This window comes from Medicago sativa, chromosome 1 (assembly GCF_051527215.1).
Source record: "Medicago sativa cultivar Bolivia chromosome 1, Bolivia_mono, whole genome shotgun sequence".
Classification (NCBI taxonomy): domain Eukaryota; kingdom Viridiplantae; phylum Streptophyta; class Magnoliopsida; order Fabales; family Fabaceae; genus Medicago; species Medicago sativa.
The window spans coordinates 89,541,420-89,563,590 of record NC_140749.1 but is presented as its reverse complement, the minus strand read 5'-3'; the positions used below and the strand labels follow the sequence as shown (position 1 = coordinate 89,563,590).

Genomic DNA, 22,171 nt, shown 5'->3' with positions numbered 1-22,171 from the left:
TTTCATAAAACTACAGGTAAAATAATTGACATATACTATACTCTTTTCTTTTTCAAAATGAGGGAGCATATGTTTGGTTTCGCGCTCCATTTCCAGTGTTTCCGGTACACTTCGACATTGGAATTTGTGAAGCAGCATTTTCGCACATCAACATTGTTGCGCACCACAAATCTCACCACCAAACCAAACATACGCTCATTGTTTGTTTTCATTGTTGTTCACAACAGAATTTTGTGAAATTCGAGGCACAGATGGAGTTTACAAAATTCCATAGGAAATTGCAATGCAAACATTGCCTTATTGGAGTGTTTGTTTATTTATACACATTAAGTGTAATGCAAACATTTGCCACTAAAGTTAAAGTGTAATATTGTTACTATCTAGCTCCATAAAGACACCATTGCGGCAATTTATTTGGTTCAACAGGCAAAATAAAACTATATTCAAAGTAGTGCTAATAGATTGCTGCATCTCTCTACCTCTTGCTCTAAACATACATACATCAATGATGATCCACTCCTCCCATGGATTCTGAGACAGCACTGCTTCCTGCAGCAATTTCAAATTCTGTAAGTGATTGATTTAGTGAAAAGAATCAAATTCTTTCGGCAGAACTTAAAGCAGGAACTGTGGAACAGATAACACATACCCTTTGAAGACCAGAAATTTAAAAATAAAAAAAAATGCAACAGGAAACACAAGTTTGTGTACCTCAAAATCGCACATAACCTAATACTTGATTAGAATGCATCGTATTGGTGATCCCTCAGCACCAGCCAACCTAAGAGGTAAGCAATGGACTGAATATAATCCTGCTGGGACATCATCAAGTTTCAGGCTTTCGACGAGAATGCTTTCCTGAAGTATTTGGAGTAGTTAGTTCATGTCATGTTGATTCTGGTACTTATTCAAGCAACAAATTAAGCAAATTTTGACATTCGACCTTCAATTATCCAAAGGAACAAAAGACATCACTAGCATGCTTGTTTAAAATTGCACATGTTTACCAACAAATTCGAAAATATCTTTCAAACTATCAAGTTTAATATTTTATCAGAATAACACACACCAAATCAACCAAGCACTGAGATTTGATGTGCAGCAAACAAAACATCAATGAACTGGTATCTCAGTTTCAACAACTATCAAAACAGTCAAGTAGTATGCTATCAGAAGTATACACTTACCAATTTGACAATTGGATATGATAGTACAAGTGTGTGTTGAGCATGACAAAGAGAGAGCTAGTATCTACAACGTGTGTTTGGTTATGCGGTAAAAATTGATTTTATTCGTATTTATTTTGTAAAATAGACTGTAGATAAAAGTGAGTTGAATGTTAAGTGGTTTATGTTCGGATATATTCACATAAACGTGAGTTCAACAATAAATTTGAGTGTAAAAATCACATTTGGAGTCAAAAGCTACAAATCCTGAGTTAGAATCAACTCTTAGGCAAAATTAATTTCAATCAACATCACCTAAATACATCAAAATCAATTTTTGTGTTGAGAATCACTTTTAGCTATCCCTATGATGTTCATGGTTACAAAAATCACAACTGATGAAAACCAAAGCTCCCAGTTGTGTATGGAACTTTAAACACACCAAAACAAATGATACCAACACTGAAAAGTTAAAATTACTTAGCAAGATTAACAAAGAAAAATCCCAGGTTTATTGGAGAGTAACATATGTTGACCCTAAAGACCTTGAGAATTGAGATGCAATTAGTTTTAGGGTCATGTTAACTTGTGCCCTAAGGGCACAAGTTAAGAAACTAAAAATGGAATTAAAAACTAACTTTTGTATTGAAAAGACAAAATTTCAAACTTTTAATATATTGAATGCACAATTTCCAATGAAAAGTTTCTATGTTTAGTTTCTAAACTTGTGCCCTAAGGGCACAAGTTAACATTTCCCTTAGTTTTAAGTCAAAAAGGGTAGGGAATAATCAGCTAACTAAAAGTAAAACAAAAAACGTCAGTTCTCAGAAATAAGAGACTCTTTCTTACCCTGTCTTTTAAAAACACAAGGTGAGATGGAATCAAGTAATCATAAGAAGCAACAGATAGGTAATCAATACCTACATGACATCACATAAATAAGTCAGCTAGCAAAATTGAGCCAAAAAAATGTTAAGAATTGAAAGAGAAAAAAATTGGGGTGCGATATCTCTCAACTAAACATACATTGAAGATGAGAAAAGTAGTACATCACAGTAGTAGTATGGTCATAAAAGGAGAAGATCAAGGTGCAGAGTGGTCTTATGAAACTACTACATCACTAGCCATTATAATCTTGAATCCAATAAAAAATGAAATGGTGAAACAGCCAGTTACCTAATAAGATTTAGAATAACTCTTCTACAGTTTTATTGTACGAACTACTAGCAACTCTATGTTCCAAGTTGCAAATAAATAATGAAATAGAGAGAGGTATCATAAAGATGAGATCAGTAGTTATTCACAAAAGTAAAAAAATGCTGCCTATGTTCACCAAGAAAATAAAATTATGCCTATTCAACTCATTCAATTGAAGAGCACATAAAATCTAATATCTTTGTGGTCAGTAGTGGATAGGGCTGTGTGGCGGCCGACCGCCAAAGCGCTATAGCGTAGCAGGTAGTAGTACAGCCGCTAAGTCAAAGTTTAGGGAAACGGTACAGAAATTTATACCACAGTACACATGAAAAGGCTAAAAAATAGATCAATACACAAAATTGAAGATATTTATAACTAGGAATTTAAGTTTTAAACTCAGTATAAAGCAAATGAGTTTTACAGTGAAATAACCAAAGAGTCCAACAAAAATCAGAGAGAACATCTAAAACACAACGGCATATTCGGGTTTTTACAAGAGATTCCCTATAGCGGCAACTACAGCCGTTATTAGTCCGCTGCAGCCACTATTCATAAGTGCAACTAATCAGGATTTTGCATAGCGCTTATGTGCCACTATAGCGGCCGCTAGTCCGCTACGACTGCTGTTGATTACAGAGCCAAATATTATCTTCATCTAATAAATATTGCACTACATGTATGAAGCACCTATGGAGTCGGTGTCCAGAAAAACAATGTATAAAGTGAAGCAATCTACAAATGCAAAACTAGACACGGTCACAAATGTCGGAATAAATGTCACGGGTAAAAGTAGCTGAAAAATAGAAAAACAATTTATGCCTACCAACAAGTTTAATATCAGTGTTCTCCACTAGCCACTTTGCGCCATCCACAGTGAATCCCACATAGCTCGAGTCAAATTCCTTCTGAAACATAAGCCGCCTAATAGTTCAACAAGCTTCAGTTTCTAATTAGGCTTCAAATGAGATATGAAGTTAAAAGATTATGAAAAAAAAAAAAATCAAGATCTTATCGAGCATATAAGTGGACTATCAAGGTCTATTTGAACAGTGGTGAATAAAACCCATAAATCATAATTAAATGTTTCTTTTGCTTTACATCCACCCCAACTTTAATATGCTACATTGCTACTTATCGTGAACAATATGGCCATTGACACCAGTACAAAGAATATGAATACAATTATCTACATTCAGATAACACATACAGGAATTGAAATGAAAAGAAGAGTCAAAAGTAGTTGAGACAAACACATAATTGGTCTTTGGTAAATTCCTGGATGTCACTACTTGCACTTCATGGATGTTTACTTAAACTTTTATGAAATCTGTAACTATCAGCAGAGTAGTTTGAATTGGTCTAGTGCTAACAAAATGTTGTGATTCTCCCTAGTTGTGATTCTCCCTATAACAGTGCCAATTCAGTTAACTTGTGATATTGTGCACATTACCTGTCGGTATTCAATGTTCGGAAGAGTACACGCTTTACACCTCTGGGAATATTTAATGACTTCATAACTTCAGCTGGAAAAGAAAAGTACAATTTTCATTTGATCAACAGTTAAGAACAAATAGAAGTAGTAAATCCAGCCTTCTAGTTTTTCCAAATCAAAATAACAATTGATTTTATTATAAGTATAAAAGACACTGAAATTTGGGACTATGAGAAAGTTTGATTAAAATAGGCAAATTCTTTGAAAGTTTTCTATGGACTACAATATTTGATCCTCCTCGTACAGTATAATATATTTAATCAATTCTGGCATAAGTGTTTATCATATACTACTTAGGCCTAAATTATAAGCAAAAATGTACATAAATGCATTGGACTCAAATATAAGCAAAAGTTATCTATTCTATGCATGTTTAGTGTCACAAAACAGTTGGAAATCTGGGGCCTAACTCATCCTTACAAAACCGGCTTGTAAGGTGAGGAGTGCCTCCTCTTTGCAAACTCTTATCAAGAGTCTTATCTAACCGATGTGGGACTAAATCCACCACCTCAAAGCTAATGCAATGAAGGCAAACCAGAGGCTGCAATTTAGGCGACTAGGGCACACCACAATTAAGGCGGAATTTTCAACAATTCCAGAAACACCCCCACATTAATTATTAATGTTGTGAGAAGATGATCATTATAATTAGGGGTAGACTACTAAATGTGTTTTCTGTTTTACATAAAATTATCAAGAAAGTTAAATGAGTTTAACCGTCATCCTTAATAAGTGTGAAAGTAGGTATTTTTGCTTATATTTGAGTCCAGAATGAGTAATTGTTTATGTATAACTTATTTCTATTACCAAAGATAAAATAAAGTCAAACTATTTTCATATAAGCTAGAAACTGATTTCATAAGCTATTCTAAAGAGCTTATAGAAATAAGTTATGTTGGTAAGCTCTTCCAAACAGTCTCGCAAGTATTTATATCTACAAAAACCAATCAAAACATGTCCTAAATATGAAATTAAACCAAAAAAATTATCAGAAGCTATAAATATAATATGCATAGCATACCAGTTATATTAGAATCTCTTGGAACATCAACTAATAGAGCAGGGCCTGCAAAATATCACATAAACAAACAAAAAAAAAAGCTTAATAACAATAATCAAAATAAAACACAAAAAAAAAGAAGAATAGAAAAGAAGATGAAACAAACCATTGAGGACGTGCAAGTCGAGAGAATCGACATCGAATCCAGCATCGAAGTAATGATCGAAGACATGTCCAGGAGCATCAACATGAGTACCAGTATGAGTTGGAAGCTTCATTTCAGAGTTATTAGCGATGGAACCGTTCTTCATGCTTTTTGGAAGCCACAAGAATTGACCGATACCATCTTTAGTCTCAAAAGCTGGCATGTCTGGTTGATACCTGTGAGTGATATCGAAGATTCTTCCATTGTCGTATACTTCCCGGCGAGGAGGGATAAGGTTATCGCCGCCGTTCACCGCCGTTACGGAGATTGTAACCACCAAGGCTAACGCTACTACCGCTTGATACTTCATATTTCGATTTTTTTTCTTGCTTTGCTTATTTTTAGTAATTGCTTGCTTATATGAGTGCTGGTACTGTGTGTGTCCACAAATTTAGTAGTGATTATTATAAAATAATAGTGTGAATTTCCTACTTCATATTTTTTGAGATAAGCATTTCTCAATTAAAGACAAAAAAATAAGAAATAAGATTAATTTTATAAAAACCACAGTATCTTACTTCCAATAAGAAAAAAAGAACGGATTTATAAGAGAGAAATAGAGTGGTGTGATGATATGTTTATAACGTGATAGATGGGAAGAAAAAAAAAAAGATGTTAAATGAATCTAGGGGGAACTCTTCAAAAAAAAAAACAAAGAAAGAATCTAAGGGGGAACTAGAAGTTTACATATGTATTATTTACCTGAGGTTAAATTATCTTTTACTAATCATGAGAAAACTATCTAAGTAGAAAGAGATTATTTGCTTGCAATTCTTTTAGAATTGGGAAAGAAAAAGAGAAAGTTGATGATATGTGTATCGGTTATGAAATAAACATTATCCAAATGGAGAGTTTTGAGTAGTGAATTACTTATTTTTGTCATATTTATAAGCAACTATTCTATTTTCAGATATATCGCTTTTTGTAACCAAAAAAAGATATATCGCTTATTTAATGAATCTGAAAATGAAATAGTTGTTTATAAATGTGACCGAAGGGAGTATTATTTATTTGAGGAATGTTGTCCCGAATTGTTAGATTATTTAATTTAATTTGAAAACAACAAGCGTCTTATAAGTGAGTATGTGTCAAAAAAATAAGTGAATATGTTGGAAGCAAATTTCATGTCTATATGATGAAAATACATATTAAGTTTTAGGTTTCAAGTTCGTCTTTGCATTGCTGCGATATTTTGTAGGTTGATATCGTTTGGTTGGTCGTATTTAAAACTTCATTGAAAAAACTCATACGTCACAACAGTTTTCACCTCTTTGAAAGGATGCTTGTGGCTATGGTGTCTTTGTTTTGAAGAAACTAGATTGATGACCCGTGCGCCGCACGGGTCTTATGAGCTAAAATCATTTCAAAATGTATTTTGTTTTGATGGTGTAGTTATAATGTAGATTTTTATTTTGAAGGATAGTTATAATGTAGATTTAAAAATATTTAAAACCCAATTAATATTTCAATAATCAAGGACGGGTCTCATCGGCTATAATAGAGACCAATAAATTATATTGTATTTTTATTAATGTTAAAATATAATCTGGCATCAAATAGTATAAAAGACATTGTCACCGATATTACATATTGACATAACTTTTACTTCAAAGACATAACTTTGACCAAATATATAGATTTGACCAAATCCATAGATGATAATACAAACACTCTATTTGGACTTATATATAAGCAAAAGGTCAAATTTATTTGATCCAAATATGGACCAAATACATTTAACTTTTTACTTGTATATAAATTCGGAGTGAGTACATCAATAATTAAGAGCAATTTTGTTAAATCACCATTCACTTTCTTTAATTTTTCAATTTTTTGACAAAATTTACCATTCTTTTTTAATGTGTGAAATAATCAAATACAAAAAAAAAAAAAAAAAACTTGTGAGACTTGGTCGATCATATTTGCTGTAAGTGCATTAATATATGGATAATTGCTTCAATTACCCTTATTCTAGCATTTACATGGGTACCATGACCAACTTGCAAATTGTTCCCTTCATCAAAGATAAATTTGTATTACTATCAAGGGGTATGTTTGAAGAGAAAAAAATCAAAACACATATTGAAGAGAAAAAAATCAAAACACATATTACGTTTAAAAAAATAGGGACTTATATTTAAGAATGCAATTTATCATAAAAAAGGCTTATAATTAGAGACAGAGGGACAAAACATGGGCTAAATCACATTAGCATTTAGTTCTATTGGATTAATGTGTTTACTGTTTAGCTATCTATATTTTTTTTTTACATTGCTATCTAATTATAATGAAATGCAAAAAAAACTATGTCAGAATTCTAGCTTCAATGTGATCATTAATTCATTACTTTAGTTATCATGATACCGCTGTGTATATACCATATTGATGTAGTAAATGTAGTTACAGATTATCACATAACTAATGGATTTCAAGTGGGTTTCCTCAAAGAAAATAAAAAGGATTTCAAGTGGGTTATTTATTTGTGCAATCAAAGTGATTTTACTCAAACTTAAAAACATCAAAATCTCTAATATCACGTTTGATCTAGCTTGTTCAACTTAAAGCTCTTTTGTAAGGCTTTTACTTCATCAAAACTCAGTCTTCTTTTCATCTCCAACATTAAGCTACCATCTTCATTGTGTTATTATCTTGCTCCAAGCCATTGAACATTAGCGGAAACTATTCACCTTAATATTGTGCTTCATTACTCCGATTCACACTTACATTGGTAAGGAATAAAACCAATTGGAAATTTTGAATCAAACATGAAGCATAACTCAATTGTTAAACCAGATGGCTTGTAAACACAAAGTTGGGTTTAGTCATGCTTTCAAATTTAATTTTATTATCAATATGCAATCAGACGAAACCTAAACTGTCAAAAAGACTAAAACCTCCAACACAAACCTCGTTAGCTTCAATAAGGTCCTCAATCGACATCCTCCTAGTGTTGAGAAGATCATCGCTCAAAGGAACAAAATTATGTCCAGATATACTACTAACACCCTGTGTCACACAAATTTCTGCATTTTCCATCCTAATAGAATATAGAAAAACATCCATCGGAAAATACATGTGATTCATTTGTTATAAAAATATGAAAATCTAAAGACACGGTTTTAAGTTCTTACTTAGATTCATAATCAGAAAATTCAGGATGATCCCCGTTAATGATCAAATTTGTTCCAAAAAAGGAATTTGAAACTCCCATCATACCTTCCCAACAAAATGACACATGATCAGTGGTATGAAAACCTATTTTTTTTTATAAATAATAAACGATATAAACTAACTCAGATCAATCTATACCCATGTATTTCCGTTGCTTGCAGTACTGCATTAAGATAGCTGGCGTTGAAATGTCATGGCCCTCCATATACTGCAAGAACTTATCAGCGTAATCACCCCATAAAGAACAATGAACTCAACGATTTCTGTGGAATGTAAACAACATATCAGTAAATGAAGATGATTATGCTATATGGAATGAAACAGTTGTAAGGTAACTCACTCCAGATCCTCGAGAGTAAGATCAATGACCCTACTCTTCCTGCCATTTTTTCTGTCTCCCTCAGCGCATCCTTTTCAACAATGTGACCAATCACATCTACACCAAAACAAATAGGTCATAAAATTGAAAACACAAAACAAAAATACAGTGGAAATTATTGCATTTACTGTAAAGTGCATTGCCAACTATCTTTTCCTCAACTGTTGAAGCCAGGATTGATTCAAAAGATTCAAAATCAAAACTGTTCAGTGGTATATTAGGCTCATTCTGGATTTTTGTCCACCTAGAGTTCTGCATCATGGTAATTTATATTTATGCCTTGTTAGCTTGAAAGGACCTTCATTGAAACCAATCATGATTTGTTCTAGCTCGTACAGTGATCCCTCACTTATCTTGGCCTGAAAACTTTTCACCAGAGACTTCCTTATGGTAGCATGAAACTTGTCAGCCTTTATGAAAATATAGAAATCTGCAATTTTTTTGAACGCATAATCTAAAAGAGTGAAATGGTTGAAAGCCTTATTTTAAGGCTATTAGCAAGGAAACACTATAATATAGAAATCTGCATTTTTTTTTAAACGCACAATCTAAAGGAGTAAAATGGCTGAAAGCCTAATTTTAAGGTTATTAGCAAGGGAATGTTAATAATGCATAAGGTTATAGTTAAGCTGTTTCAAAGACATTAAAAATAAGCACCAAAATTTTAAATCGAGCAAACTGTATTCACATTAACATCTGTATATGATTAGGCAAAGACCAAAAAAAAATTTGCTTTGTATTTTCCATAAGTGCGTAAGAAAGAGATCCATGGTGATTACAATAATTTTTAAACTGTATAACAATTAGTAGTTATGATGACTGCATACATTTAGATTTTAGATAATCAACTTCAAAATTTGGGGATAAATTTATCTCTCAGCTCAGATAGCCAAAATGCTTGTTACAACTTGGCTACAATCACAACAAAAGATATAAAAGATTCCTATTTGAATGAAGAAAAGTAATATTCAAAATGTTTTTCAGCATAGTTATAGAAACAGATTGAAAGAGAAATAACACCTTCCACAAAGTATAAGAACCAATCTATGCAACTAAATTATCCACTGCTCTGAATTCTGAATGCAATGCATCAACGGCTTCAATAACCTGCATTGTAACAAAATCAATTCTGAGTGATTTTGAAGCAGCGAAATGGCGGTATGAGAAAATAGAGTGGTGAGCGAATACCTCAGGAACGAAGGGATTGATAGGAACAGAGAAGCGAGAGGCATAGAAATGGTAGATGTTGTTGGAGTGGAGATTCGAACGGGATGCGAAGGATAAGCAGAGAAGGCGCACGTTATACTCAACATTCTTCTTCCCTCCAATCTTCGGCGTCGGAATCGTTGCTGCGCTTCCTCTTCCCACCGAAAGCCAATCAGAAGGTTTGGGAAGGTTGCCGGCTGAATCGTTAATCAATCAGAAGGTTTGGGAGAGAGAGGGTGAGGTGATGGAGGTCGGACCAGAGGAATTGGAGGAAGCGATGGACCAGAGGAATTGGAGGAAGCGATGGGTTTTTTGAGAAGTTGAGAGAATTGATTTGTTTGGGAATTAGAAGAAGAAAAAGAATTATTTGGGAATCATATGAACGTGATTTTTGCCTTGGTAAACCGCATAAATCATGCTGAATGGGAGATTATTTGGGCATGCATGGGATACACCAAAGGTCAATTTGAAATTCAAATTCAACTTGCATAGGAGGGCAAAATATTAGATTTAAGTGGGATTAGCAATTAATGACAGCTTATTGGAGGGAAAAATTAGGGTTAATGGTTGCATGACCTAATAAGCATTTAGAGTAAGGGATAAGAGAAAGTGACAGGGAATTGCCATAGTCATAAATTGATGACGTGGCAATACATCATTATATTTTTGTATCAATTAATTATACATCAATAGAATATACTAATTATTAAATTTATAAATTAAACTCATATTTTGCTTTCTTAACTGAGAGCCCAACATGGCCAATTAATTGCATAAAAAAAGGTATGACCAGTTAATTAATCATTGTTAAAAAAAAAAAAATAATAATAAATTAATATTATTATTTTGACGCTGTACCCAAAAAAAAATTATTATTATTATTAATTTGACGTATGAGTTTTTTCAAACAAAAATCCACTTAATTTGAGTTTTCAATCAGAACAACTCTGAATACTCGCCAGCAAACTCTCCCCACAGGCTGTGTCATTACCTCTCTCTCTGCGCTGCGACGGTAAGCTCTTCTCCATTGCAATTGATTTTTTGTTGTTGTTCTTCTTGTTTTTCTACTATTTGATTTGTTGCTCATCGATGCTTTTGTTCACCATATTGTGTTGCCGTTGATTATTTGCAATGCCATTTATTTGATGATGTTGCATTGTATGAGTTTGGGTACTTTTCAATTTCGAATTCACGAACTGATTTGATATGACTAGTCAAGAAGGAGCACAGTTCAGTAGAAAAATGTTATACATAATCGGTTTAGGGTTGGGCAACGACCAAGATATCACCCTCAAAGGTTTACAAGCTATTCATAAATGCGACAAAGTTTATATGGAAGCTTACACTTCTCTTCTCTCCTTCGGTCTCTCTTCAAACGGCCTCTCCAATCTAGAAAAACTATACGGTAAATCCATTACACTTGCAGATAGAGAAATGGTTGAAGAAAAAGTTGATGTTATTCTCTCCCAAGCTCATCTTTCTCATGTTGCTTTCCTTGTTGTTGGTGACCCTTTTGGGTACGTATGCTACTACTTCTCTTACCCTGCTTCAACATTTTAATTATTCTTCTGCTTCAGTTTCTTATTTTTTGTTTTCTTCGCAGGGCTACTACTCACACTGATCTTGTTGTTCGAGCAAAGAAGATGGGAATTGAAGTCAAAATAGTGCACAATGCTTCTGTTTTGAATGCAATTGGGATTTGTGGTTTGCAGCTATATCATTATGGGGAGACTGTTTCAATACCCTTTTTTACCGAGACATGGAGACCTGATAGCTTCTATCAAAAAATTCAACAAAATCGAATTTTCGGACTTCACACACTTTGCCTGTTAGGTTAGCTTACTTTCTGCTATTCTTAATCTCAACTAATGCTCAATTCATTGAAATTTTATCACAAGAAAATGCATTGAATCTGGAATAATTATTACATCTTTTAAGGCAACAGTCTGATCATGTAGTGCTAAAACACAATAGAATGCTATGCGCTATAGCCACGATTTAACAACACTGGCACTTAATTTATTCCCTTCCGTTATAGCGATTTGTTAAAATTCTACAATGATATGCCCTATAGAGCGGCATCGTCGTTCTTTAGAAGGGGTATTAAAGGTCATTCTCTTTCCTACAATGCTGTTCAGTATACTAGTTGAAGATTTGTTTGTTTTTATTTGTGCATATTAATTAAGGACCAAGGCTTCCAATGCAAAAAAGGAGAAACTTGTCCTCTTTGATCAAAATACCTGTTGTATTGTGAGAATCAACATTTCTGGTTATAATACTCCATGTTATCAGATAGATCTCAGGTTGGTAGAAATAAGAGAGTTGCTTAGTTAGTTTTCAGTCAATAATATTCTTCTATTGTTGCAGCACAATAACACAAACTTTATATGTATCACCTTCTACTGTAATAGAAGAAATACAATAAGAGATCACTATTTCCATATTCACTTGTCTGATTAAAAACTCATTGATTTTATATGCCATACCTACATATTATTATTTTTTGACAAATCATGGCCATATTATTATTCTGTCCATTAATTGAATTTTTAACCATGCATGATCCCTTTCTCTACCTTCCTGATTTTGCCTTTGTCTTAAAACGCCATACTCTTTGAAGTTTCAAACATGGTCCACTTGTTTGCCGATACAAGATCGATAAGATTTCTGAAAATAAATATTTAAGTGTTACTTCCTTCAGTTAACGTGTGATCAAGTATCACTTGGCTTAACTTAATAAGCTAATCATGCACTGACCATATATCTTAGTTATTATTGCTCCTTCCTTCCTTCCTTTCTAATACAACTGACTTATCCTTACTTATTAACCTTATCTATCGATTTAATATATACGCAATTGTTAAGTTGTTTTCCATTCATGGAGTAAGTGTATGAGAAAGTAAAAAGACATGATACAATCGTTCTCTTTGCATCGTATATTCTTACTCATAGAGTCTGCATTGATTTTTTTCGAGTACATATTAGACTTGTTTGTTCCTTTCATTCAGTGCAAACCACGAAAGGCCGAGGAGAAAATTCAAAACTTCTTGCATGCTCAAAAACTAGCAAAATCAAGACAACTTCACTATGAATTATGCAGCATTAGAAAAGAGATCTTATTTTTCTTATGCTACATGGCATTGTATGATATCCTCATTTTAAAGTGATAGTTGATAAAACAAGTAATCTGCGAATACCTTATAAAATTGATGTTATTCGTGTATGTCTTTAATTGGTTCAGTTTGGACTTTTTTAGTAGTTTTCTTAGTAATGCAGTGTTTCCCTGTGCAAATGAAAGAAAAACCGTTGAGCTTTATGGTGACTTGTTTGTTTGCATGGTGGTGAATTATATCTTTCATACTATATCCATTTTTTCAAGGCTGAAAACTTTTTTTGTAAATATTTGGAAATGCAGTTACTTTATTATTAAAATGTGATTTAGGCTGAAAACATGTTTTGTAAATAATTGATAATTTTGAAATGCAGTTACTTTATTATTAAAATGTGATTTAGGAGTTATAACATGATTTTTAAAGCTTCAAAATTGGGAATGCAGTTACTTAAGTTTTCGTTCCTGTTTGTGTTGACCAACTCAAAACACAATACTTGTATACTGAACAATATTGATACTTATAAGATTTATATAAATTTTCTAAGTGATTGTACTGGCTGAGTTAGATGAGAGCATTAGAGGGGCAAATTGGTTTTCTGGGAAGGGTACTGAAGGTATTCCTTTTCTTTGTTGAGAAAAACTAATATAATTTACACTTTGCTATGGTTACAGATATTAGGGTGAAGGAGCCCACGTTGGAATCTTTGTGCAGGTTGGTTTTCTAAATCGTCCTTTTTTTTCTGTTGATTATGTAGTTTCTTTGGTGGTCATTAAGTATGGGTTGTGTGTTTCTCTGGAAGTTATTCTTATGTTCTGAGCAGTATCATGACATTGAGCGATTTATTCCTTCTTATGTTCTGAGAAGTATCATGGCTTTGAGCGATATTTTCTTATTATCCGGTTTTGTCAATGACTCAATGTCTTCATATTCATTGTTTTTTATTTATCTTTATTTTTTGGTTCATTTAAGAGGAAGAAAAGCCTATGAACCACCCAGATACATGACGATCAACACAGCCATTGACCAGCTATTGGAGATTGCACAAGCGCATGAAGAAGCTGGTGAGTTCTTTTGAACATTTACATCACTCTAGGCATGAATTTCAAGTTTGGGTTATGCGTTTTTTTGTGTGCAGGAAATGGATTATGCTTTTCTTGATTGTACACTAATATATTCAAGTATACATATTTGAAATTTGATATGGATTTTTTCCTTGTCTGTCAGAAATTTACCATAATAAGCACATTTTCAGTTTTTTGTTTTTTTTTCTAAATACTGTGCTATTGAACAATTGAAGTTCCTCTAGAAAAAAAAAAAGAAGGGAACCAATGTGTTTTCTTACAATATTATCTATTTGATGAGAAGACAATTTTCACTGTGATAATTGTTCAATATATTTTTTTTCTCACACGAATCATATCGATCAAATCAATAATAGTATCTCACACTGCCTTGCAGCCTACTCTGAAGATACTGAGTGTGTTGGGTTTGCTCGGATTGGAAGTGAAGATCAGAAGGTAGTAGCCGGAACAATGAAGCAGCTACAGTTGATTGATTTTGGAGCACCTTTGCATTGCCTAGTCATAACAGGCAAGACCCATCCTTTGGAGGAAGAAATGCTGGATTTCTACAGATGCAGGATGTAGTTACAACATCAAGACACATGACCATTAAAGTCAGCAAAATGGTTTTTGTTGAAGGAGCCCCAAAATCGTCCATTCTGTTGTCATTGGGCTCCTTTTTGGAATATTCAGCAGCATCAGCGACGAGAGTTGCTGCAAGCCCTGTTAGCGGAGAAGATGAATTTAATTTTTTACTGTTTATGGAAAATATAAGCATACGGGTTTGTAATTTAATCTCTTGCAGATCACTAGGATTTTTTTCTGATTGAATAACAATACTGACAAAAATAACACTTGAAATCTAGCAGTTATTTAATTGAAAAAAGAAAAATAGCAACAGAACTTCATGCAAAGATGCATCCTACACTCCTGTCTACCGTTCATGACTATTTAACATTTTTCGATAATTTTTATTTTAAATAAGTTTAGTTATTTAGTTTTTCCCTCTAAAAAAAAGTTATTCAGTTTTCCTTTTATATTTTTTTAAAAGTTTTTTTTTTTGTTATACAGCCACAAGATAAGATATATTAACAAAATTTATTCACTGCATGCAATGAATAGAAAGAAGAAAAAAAGAGTTGACAAGATGAAAAGAATTCACTAAAACAATTGCTTACATGGATTGACTTATTTTTGAGTTTATGAAAACTAGCTTATACAAATAAATAAATTTTTATGTAAATTCCTTGAAACCTCAAAATGGGCATTGTAGTTAGCTTTGGCTTCTAACTGTTTGGTGTTTCAAAATAGTTCGCAAGAGTTTTTTTGTTAGCGTGTAACTTTTTAACCAGCAAAGTAGTGAACCCATTTTGGCTTGAAATTCACAGTGGCAGAGCAACACTGTAATTGGCATCATGATAAGTTGTTTAAACAAAATATACATATATTTTTGTATAATGTTGATTCAACCGGTGAGTAAAATTAAAATGGACCAACTTTATATGAAGTCGTAAAGTTTATTTGGCTTTACTAACACCGCAAAGAGATTCGCGAAAAGAAAAAGGAGAGACAAATCCATGAAGAGTATATATATAACAAAGAAACACCGCAAAGAGATTCGCGAAAAGAAAAAGGAGAGACAAATCCATGAAGAGTATTTATATAACAAAGAATAACGAAAAATGTACATAGGATTAAAGGGATGAATCTTGGATTATTTTCTACTTGCCTTTGGAGCTTGATTCTCAATCCATTGTTCCATTCATGAAAATGGAAACTCATGGAATTCATAATTTTGTAAATGTTTTTGCTATTGCCAATCTGTTGAAAACATTTCTTTATTCTTTGGTTTGTGACTGTGTGATTTGAATGTTTGAAAGTGAACTACATGGAGAAGCTATGTAGTAACTAGTTTATCTCTTTACCTTGGTGTATAAAATTTTGTAGTGAAAGTATTCTTATTTCAATCAGATTTAAATAATATTGTAATGTATAAAGTTTTGATGAAATCTAATATTATTCCTATTTTACTAATGTTGTATTCCCTTATAGTTATATACAGTATAAATGTTTGTATAACGCTTACAAGAGAGAATTATTGCGTCAATAGCTTAAGGGAATTTATGCGCACAGGTCTACAAGTTCAAATAGTGCACAAGGACTTGGCAAACAAACGTGGTCCCAACAATAATATTACAACCTAAGCCCGTAAAAGAGAGAGTTAAAGACTATCATTCAAGATACTACTATTGGTTTGGTTTGCATCAAAAAGCTCCTTGTCGATACCGCTGGCTATCTTTGGGCTAAGTTGCATCCTGCGGCCATTTCACCTTTCTACTGCTGTTTCAACATTTGATATGACAAGGATCAGGATAATGCAAAGAAACAATGAGAGACTCAAAGTTGGAGGTTGATAGCATATATATGATCATACCGTGCAACTCAGTGGACTTCATCATCCGATCAGAATACATCGTATTGGTGATGCCTCAGAACCAACCAACCTGAGAGGCAAGCAATTGAGTGAATATAATCCTGCTGGGACGCCATCTAGCTTAAGGCCTTCCACAAGAATGATTTCCTGATGCATTTGACCTTTGTTAGTGCATTGCTCATCGATGAGTTTTCAAACAAGGAAATAAAGGGGAAATAGTCATTTTGGTCCTTGAATGAGTGACGAGTAGTCACAATAGTCCCTCAATGTATCGAAATAGCAAAATAGTCCCTGATTGCGCACTTTGTTAGTCAAAATAGTCCTTGATATTAAAATATTTCATTTATATTGTCGTATTAGTCCTTCAATAGACTTACTTATTGTCATATTAGTCTTTATACGTACTTAATTATTATTATTTTAGTCCTTATATCAAAAGAGTTATTGTGAGTATTAAGGGGTTATTTAAGCTTTAGGGACTATTTTGACTAATAAAGTGGACAATGAGGGACTATTTTGGAATTTTGATACATTGAAGGACTATTGTGACTACTTGCTACACATTCAGGTACCAAAGTGACTATTACCCCGGAAATAAATGGACACGTTCTAGCAACCTCTCTCTTTTTTCTAAAACTGAAAGTATCGCTCCAAATAAACTATATATTATTTGTCAAATAGTGACAACAGCCTCCAAGAATAGAATGCATACATATGCACCACTACTATCGATTGGTTCATCAACAGATGAACCCAAATGAGCGAATTGAGGCTGGATAAACCTTATCAGCTATAAAATTCTAGTAAGAATGAATAGAGAAATTTATTAGTGCTGATAGTTATATCTAAGTTTTCATAAACTTCATAAATTATCATGACACTAGGTCTGTGGTTACGGGTCGGACATGAATAGTACATCAGTTTAACGACTCGAGGTATGAGGTGATCAAATAAATAGTTATTTCCCTGAACAAGACATCAAATGATAGAGTAGAAGACATTTAATTGACACTACCATCACTGCTTTTGAAAACACCAAATGAAATTTATTACCATAAGGAGTAACAAAATCTGCACTTGAGCATTGAACCCATCATTATCAATAATATTAAAAGTTTGAAAGTTCAAGAAATTTTTTGAAAGTTCAAGAAAAGAGAATAGTCCCATACTTTCGACATTAATTAGTATATTTCATCCAACAAGATCCTATTTGCATATTCTATTTTATTTATAGTTTTTTCAACTCAAAAAGTACGAACAGTTAACTTACCATAACGAAGGAGTAAAATATGCATAAACTACCAACAGAGGACAAAACTTTCTTACCCTGCTTTCCAAAAAAACAAGATGAGACTCTACCGAGTTAACATAAGCCGCGGCAGATAAGTAATCAACTCCTACCAATTACAACACCAGAAATTGCATTAGCACAAAAATGGCTTCCACTAGGAAAAGACAGAAGCAGAAATATGACTAAGGTTTCCGCTGAAGTTGTTCCATTGCACAAGATATTAAAACGTAAATTTTAAATAGGTATTGACAAGTGGCAGAGCTTGGCTGATCTTAATGAGGGGCTAAATAGTTAAGGAACATATATAATAATAATAGTAGCAATATTTTGCACACAATGCAGGAATGGTTTGCCGGTGGATATGGGTTTGAATCACACGTAAAAAATTGTGGAAAAAAATAGAATGAAAATACAAAAAAAAAAAAAAAAATGTGTCTATGATAATCATGCATTGCCACAAGCAGAAAAAAATATTTGACATTTGATATTACATGTGAAAAGCATGAAACAGTTAAGTAATACCAACTGTGGAAGAGCCCAGAGAGAATCACATTGCTTCTGTGGAAGATCTGTAGAGGTATCTTCATGACAAATTCAACTAGAAAGCATTGTGAGATGACAGAGAGTGATCTTTGGCTGCACTGCAAAATTGGTTTCGGAAACTGTTTACATGCTTTTTTAGGGACTGCAGCCAAGTTTTGCAGATTTGGAGGCTTTTCAGGCAAATTGATATCGATTCAAACCACATTGGAACCGACGCTAGGGAATGGCTCAGGTGTAATCTAAATGACTTTTCGAATTCTAGTTTTTCTAGTAGCTGGAGCATGTATTTTGCTGTTATTTTGGACAAGTTTTGTGTGCTAGGAATGAATTAGTTTTGAAAGACAAAGCCCACACTCTCCTCCAAATCATGATTCAGACCCAATATCTAATCGAGGATACTAGGAATTCTAGAGATGAATCAATTATTCTTCTTTTTGCTAGGAAGCCTTAAAGGTCAACAAAGGAAATAACCAAGTAGGCTAAGCCAAATGAAGACTACATTAGATGTCCTGTGTTTCATCCGTTCTGTTTTGGTAGCGAGAGCTCTTTAAATAGCCAAGAATATAGATGCCATTCACTTCAATTATGGGCCCGTTTGGATTGGCTTATTTTTTAGCTTATGAAAAATAGCTTATGCAAATAAATAAGCTATTCTGTTAATTCACAAGTTCTCACTAACAAAAATTGTATCTTCATAAGCTGTTTTTTCATAAACTACCTTGACAAGCTTATGAATAACACATAAAAGCTCATTTATTTGCATAAGCTAAAAAATAAGCCAATCCAAACGGGCCCTATGTCCCATGAGCAAATGGGGCTGCAAACAGTTCAGCAAAACATGTTCTATCTTTAGATGATAATTGTTGTATTTTTTTTTTATGCAATGTCTTTCTTTGTTTGGAACTTCCACCTGAAAGATGTGTACTCGGTTTAGTCTTTCATGGACCTAATTTTTAATTTCGTAGAGAGGGCTTTGCCCCTTCCTTTTCATCCAAAAAAATGAGCCGGAAAAAATTACAAGATAGACCAAGTCAAGACAGAAGAAATGGTCAGAATTTGAAGTGCGCAATGAGGTGTATATAAGTTAATGACCCCACGTTATTAGGTGAAGAAGACTGATTTGAACGAGAAATATGACTGAATAAAATTACAAATGCAAACTTTGGATGGATACCAATTATTTGAATAAATAAAGACACAGGAGAAAAAAAATAGGAAACAACCCGAATCATACACAGTGATTTCTATCTTACCAACAAGTTTGATGTCAGTGTTCTCCACCAGCCATTTTGCACCATCCTCCATGAATCCAACATAGCTTGTGTCAAATTCCTTCTTAAACATAAGCCGCCTAGCATTTCAACAAAAATTGCCTATAAGTCATATGTAACTTCTAATAAACAAACATATCACTAAGCTAAAGGTTGAAGTTACAAGGTTATAGTAATATATACTGACATATGAATCATTGATGCTTAAATAGTAAAATCAAATCAAACACCTCAAGTTTATGTTGTAGTAAAATGAAGGAGAAGAACTACCTATAAACCTTTTCACTGAAATAGCAATTCTTTTAATTAATACCCTTCCCCTGTCCAATCTTCCCCATCCAAACATACCTTAAAGTTTGGTAAATTGCATTCACAAAACTGCAAAAACTAGAGAACAGCTTCGAAATTTCCTATTTTTTGCTTCTAAATTTATGTCATGTGACTTTCATTTTCACCCATAAAGTTCACTCGTTAGAGCCATGGATCTTTTCTAATTCTTTCTTTCTCTTTTATGAATTAAATATTAACTATAAAAAAAATTATTATCATCTTACAAAACTTGTTTTGAAATCAATAGCTATAATCTCATTTCCAAGCTCCAGTTGAAAATAATATATCATTGGTACTTAGCAAATTGTGTTCTTAAGTATAACCTCTGCCTACCGCCCACCCCTTCTCCGTCGTCCAATGGTTTATCCATCTTAAACCTTAAAGAAAAAATGAAGAAGCAACTATTGCCTATGTGTAGACTAACAGTCCATGTTCAAATTACCATGACTCAGAAGGTGCAACCTAAAAATTGAAACTCTGTGATATACAGTTTCCAAAAGATAGAAGTATATGAATGTAATACAAAACACATTCCGTGCATATGCAAGAACTATGAAGATGCCTTGAAAAAACATCTTAACACTAGCTTCTTTTCTGGAAGAAAAAAAAACAAAAAGAAGATGCTTCTACATGAGTCGTGGCACAAGTAACTTATACAACTTACCTGTCAGTATTTAATGTTCTGAAGAGCACACGGCTTACACCTTTAGGGATATTCAAGGACTTCATAACTTCAGCTGAAAAAAGATACATTTTTAAATATTTTAATTAAATATAACCACTGGTAATGGGGATAAGTTAGCATTTTCAGAACAGAAATTCAAAATGAAACGGCTCAGAAAACAGTTTGTAAATGGGAAAGCAAAGCATTCGCCAAATTTCATGCTTGAGAGCAGCACTGCAAACTTCTAAGAAATGTAAAATTTTCTATCACATTTATTCTTTGTTTGGGAAGATTTAGGTGTTTGGAAAAGTAGCAGAGATAGCTAATAGTGGATGAACTTATAACAAAGAGTTGATACGCTAGGGATTGAATTTGTAGTGTTTTGTAAAATTAGTGGTTGAACAAAGTATGAAATGACATAAAAAGATTTGTTAATTAATATTTAAAAAAAACTAAATTAAGATAACAAAAGTAAAATTGAAGGAAAAAAATGATAAGTTATAAGCTCAAATGCTACTTGAAGTAGGTTATCAAAAAATGCCATAAGCTCATGAGAAAAAAATTGTTACCAAACAGGTCTATTTTGGTCATACGAGCTTATAAGCTATATACTATCCGCTATAAGCTCAAAAACTGGTCTTGCTAACTAGAGCCTTAACAATTGCATGGCCAAGAAAATTAAGAGACTGAATTATGCAGCAATTCAACAAATTAAATGATTTAAATAAGAGCATCAGTTGTACATACCAGTAATGTTGGTGTCCCGTGGAACATCAACCAAAAGGGTAAGACCTGCGAACAGAACAATTGGTGTATCAGTTGTCAACATCTAACTGACTTATAATCAGCGATCAATGTATTCCAAATATGACAAATGAAACAGGAAAACAAAATAATAACGAATACTACTACTAATAATTAAAATTATTGTTGAGGATCGGTTTATTTGAGCATATCTCCCAGAATAAGCCCGTGTGAGACTCTTTGACTTGTGAAAACAGCTTATAACATGTTGATAAGTTGTTTTGAGCTAATTTAACTTTATTGCAGAGCTTATGATAAAAATAGCCTATACATAAGCAGTTATTATTTGTTTATGTTTATCCAAACAGGACCATAATACTACTATGATTGTTGCAAAGAGTATTGAAATGAAGAAAAGAAGGATGGTATACCATTGAGGAGACGCAAATCAAGGGAATCAACATCGAATCCAGCATCAAAGTAATTATCATAGAAATGACCGGGTGCATCAACATGAGTGCCAGTATGAGCACCGAGCTGCATAGCGGAGCCATTAGCGCGTGAGCCATTCTTCATGCTTACAGCAAGCCACAAGAAGTGTGCTAACCCTTCCTTCGACTCCCAAACCGGCAACTCGGGGGTGTACTTGTGGGAGATATCGAATATTCTTCCGGCATCGTAGACTTCACGTCTTGGAGGAACAAGGAGAGTTTCGTCGCCGGTGAGGCCACAGTCGCCGGCGTCAATGCCCGGGACGGAAGGATAAGCGGTGGAGGCTGCGGCGAAGGAAATCGCAGAGAGAAACGCAGCAAATAGAAGTAGAGACTTCATCATGGTAGTGCTGTTTGTTTTTACTTACTACACCCTCCCTCGCGCTTTTATTCTTTTCACTGATAATAAGATG

General features: G+C 33.4%; 4 protein-coding genes across 9 annotated transcripts; 1 reads left to right on the top strand and 3 right to left on the bottom strand.

The window, feature by feature from the left end:
* Positions 1-257: 257 nt before the first annotated feature.
* On the bottom strand, positions 258-5,397 carry LOC146958909 (cyclase-like protein 2). Its single transcript, XM_085740413.1, has 7 exons — positions 5,022-5,397; positions 4,877-4,921; positions 3,814-3,886; positions 3,187-3,284; positions 2,016-2,086; positions 712-858; positions 258-549 (listed from the first exon to the last, which is right to left on the bottom strand). Exons 1-6 carry the CDS (start codon positions 5,368-5,370, stop codon positions 730-732), a joined length of 765 nt encoding a protein of 254 aa, XP_085596539.1. The 5' UTR covers positions 5,371-5,397; the 3' UTR covers positions 258-549; positions 712-729.
* A 2,516-nt stretch (positions 5,398-7,913) lies between these two features.
* LOC146958908 (uncharacterized) lies at positions 7,914-10,401 on the bottom strand. 3 transcript variants are annotated; one of them, XM_085740397.1, is made up of 6 exons: positions 9,799-10,401; positions 9,631-9,717; positions 8,572-9,040; positions 8,370-8,494; positions 8,192-8,276; positions 7,914-8,097 (listed from the first exon to the last, which is right to left on the bottom strand). In XM_085740397.1, the coding sequence occupies exons 4-6, from the start codon at positions 8,434-8,436 to the stop codon at positions 7,920-7,922; spliced, it is 330 nt and encodes a 109-aa protein (XP_085596523.1). In that variant the 5' UTR covers positions 8,437-8,494; positions 8,572-9,040; positions 9,631-9,717; positions 9,799-10,401; the 3' UTR covers positions 7,914-7,919. The 3 variants fall into 3 exon arrangements, 2 of the variants coding, with proteins under 2 accessions (XP_085596523.1, XP_085596524.1); XM_085740398.1 differs by having other exon boundaries at positions 8,572-8,667; XR_015024753.1 differs by lacking the exon at positions 8,192-8,276 and having other exon boundaries at positions 7,964-8,097; positions 9,799-9,936.
* A 332-nt stretch (positions 10,402-10,733) lies between these two features.
* Positions 10,734-14,904, top strand: LOC146958907 (putative diphthine methyl ester synthase). Of its 3 annotated transcripts, none has more exons than XM_085740410.1 (6): positions 10,734-10,828; positions 11,036-11,333; positions 11,420-11,649; positions 13,601-13,640; positions 13,899-13,990; positions 14,388-14,904. In XM_085740410.1, exons 2-6 carry the CDS (start codon positions 11,059-11,061, stop codon positions 14,573-14,575), a joined length of 825 nt encoding a protein of 274 aa, XP_085596536.1. In that variant the 5' UTR covers positions 10,734-10,828; positions 11,036-11,058; the 3' UTR covers positions 14,576-14,904. The 3 variants fall into 3 exon arrangements, with proteins under 3 accessions (XP_085596536.1, XP_085596535.1, XP_085596534.1); XM_085740409.1 differs by having other exon boundaries at positions 11,031-11,333; XM_085740408.1 differs by having other exon boundaries at positions 10,734-11,333.
* Positions 14,905-15,988: 1,084 nt separating this feature from the next.
* LOC146958906 (cyclase-like protein 2) lies at positions 15,989-22,120 on the bottom strand. 2 transcript variants are annotated; one of them, XM_085740411.1, is made up of 7 exons: positions 21,699-22,120; positions 21,271-21,315; positions 20,524-20,596; positions 19,512-19,609; positions 17,751-17,821; positions 16,425-16,571; positions 15,989-16,330 (listed from the first exon to the last, which is right to left on the bottom strand). In XM_085740411.1, the coding sequence occupies exons 1-6, from the start codon at positions 22,099-22,101 to the stop codon at positions 16,446-16,448; spliced, it is 816 nt and encodes a 271-aa protein (XP_085596537.1). In that variant the 5' UTR covers positions 22,102-22,120; the 3' UTR covers positions 15,989-16,330; positions 16,425-16,445. The 2 variants fall into 2 exon arrangements, with proteins under 2 accessions (XP_085596537.1, XP_085596538.1); XM_085740412.1 differs by having other exon boundaries at positions 15,989-16,327.
* Between the last annotated feature and the right edge of the window lie 51 nt (positions 22,121-22,171).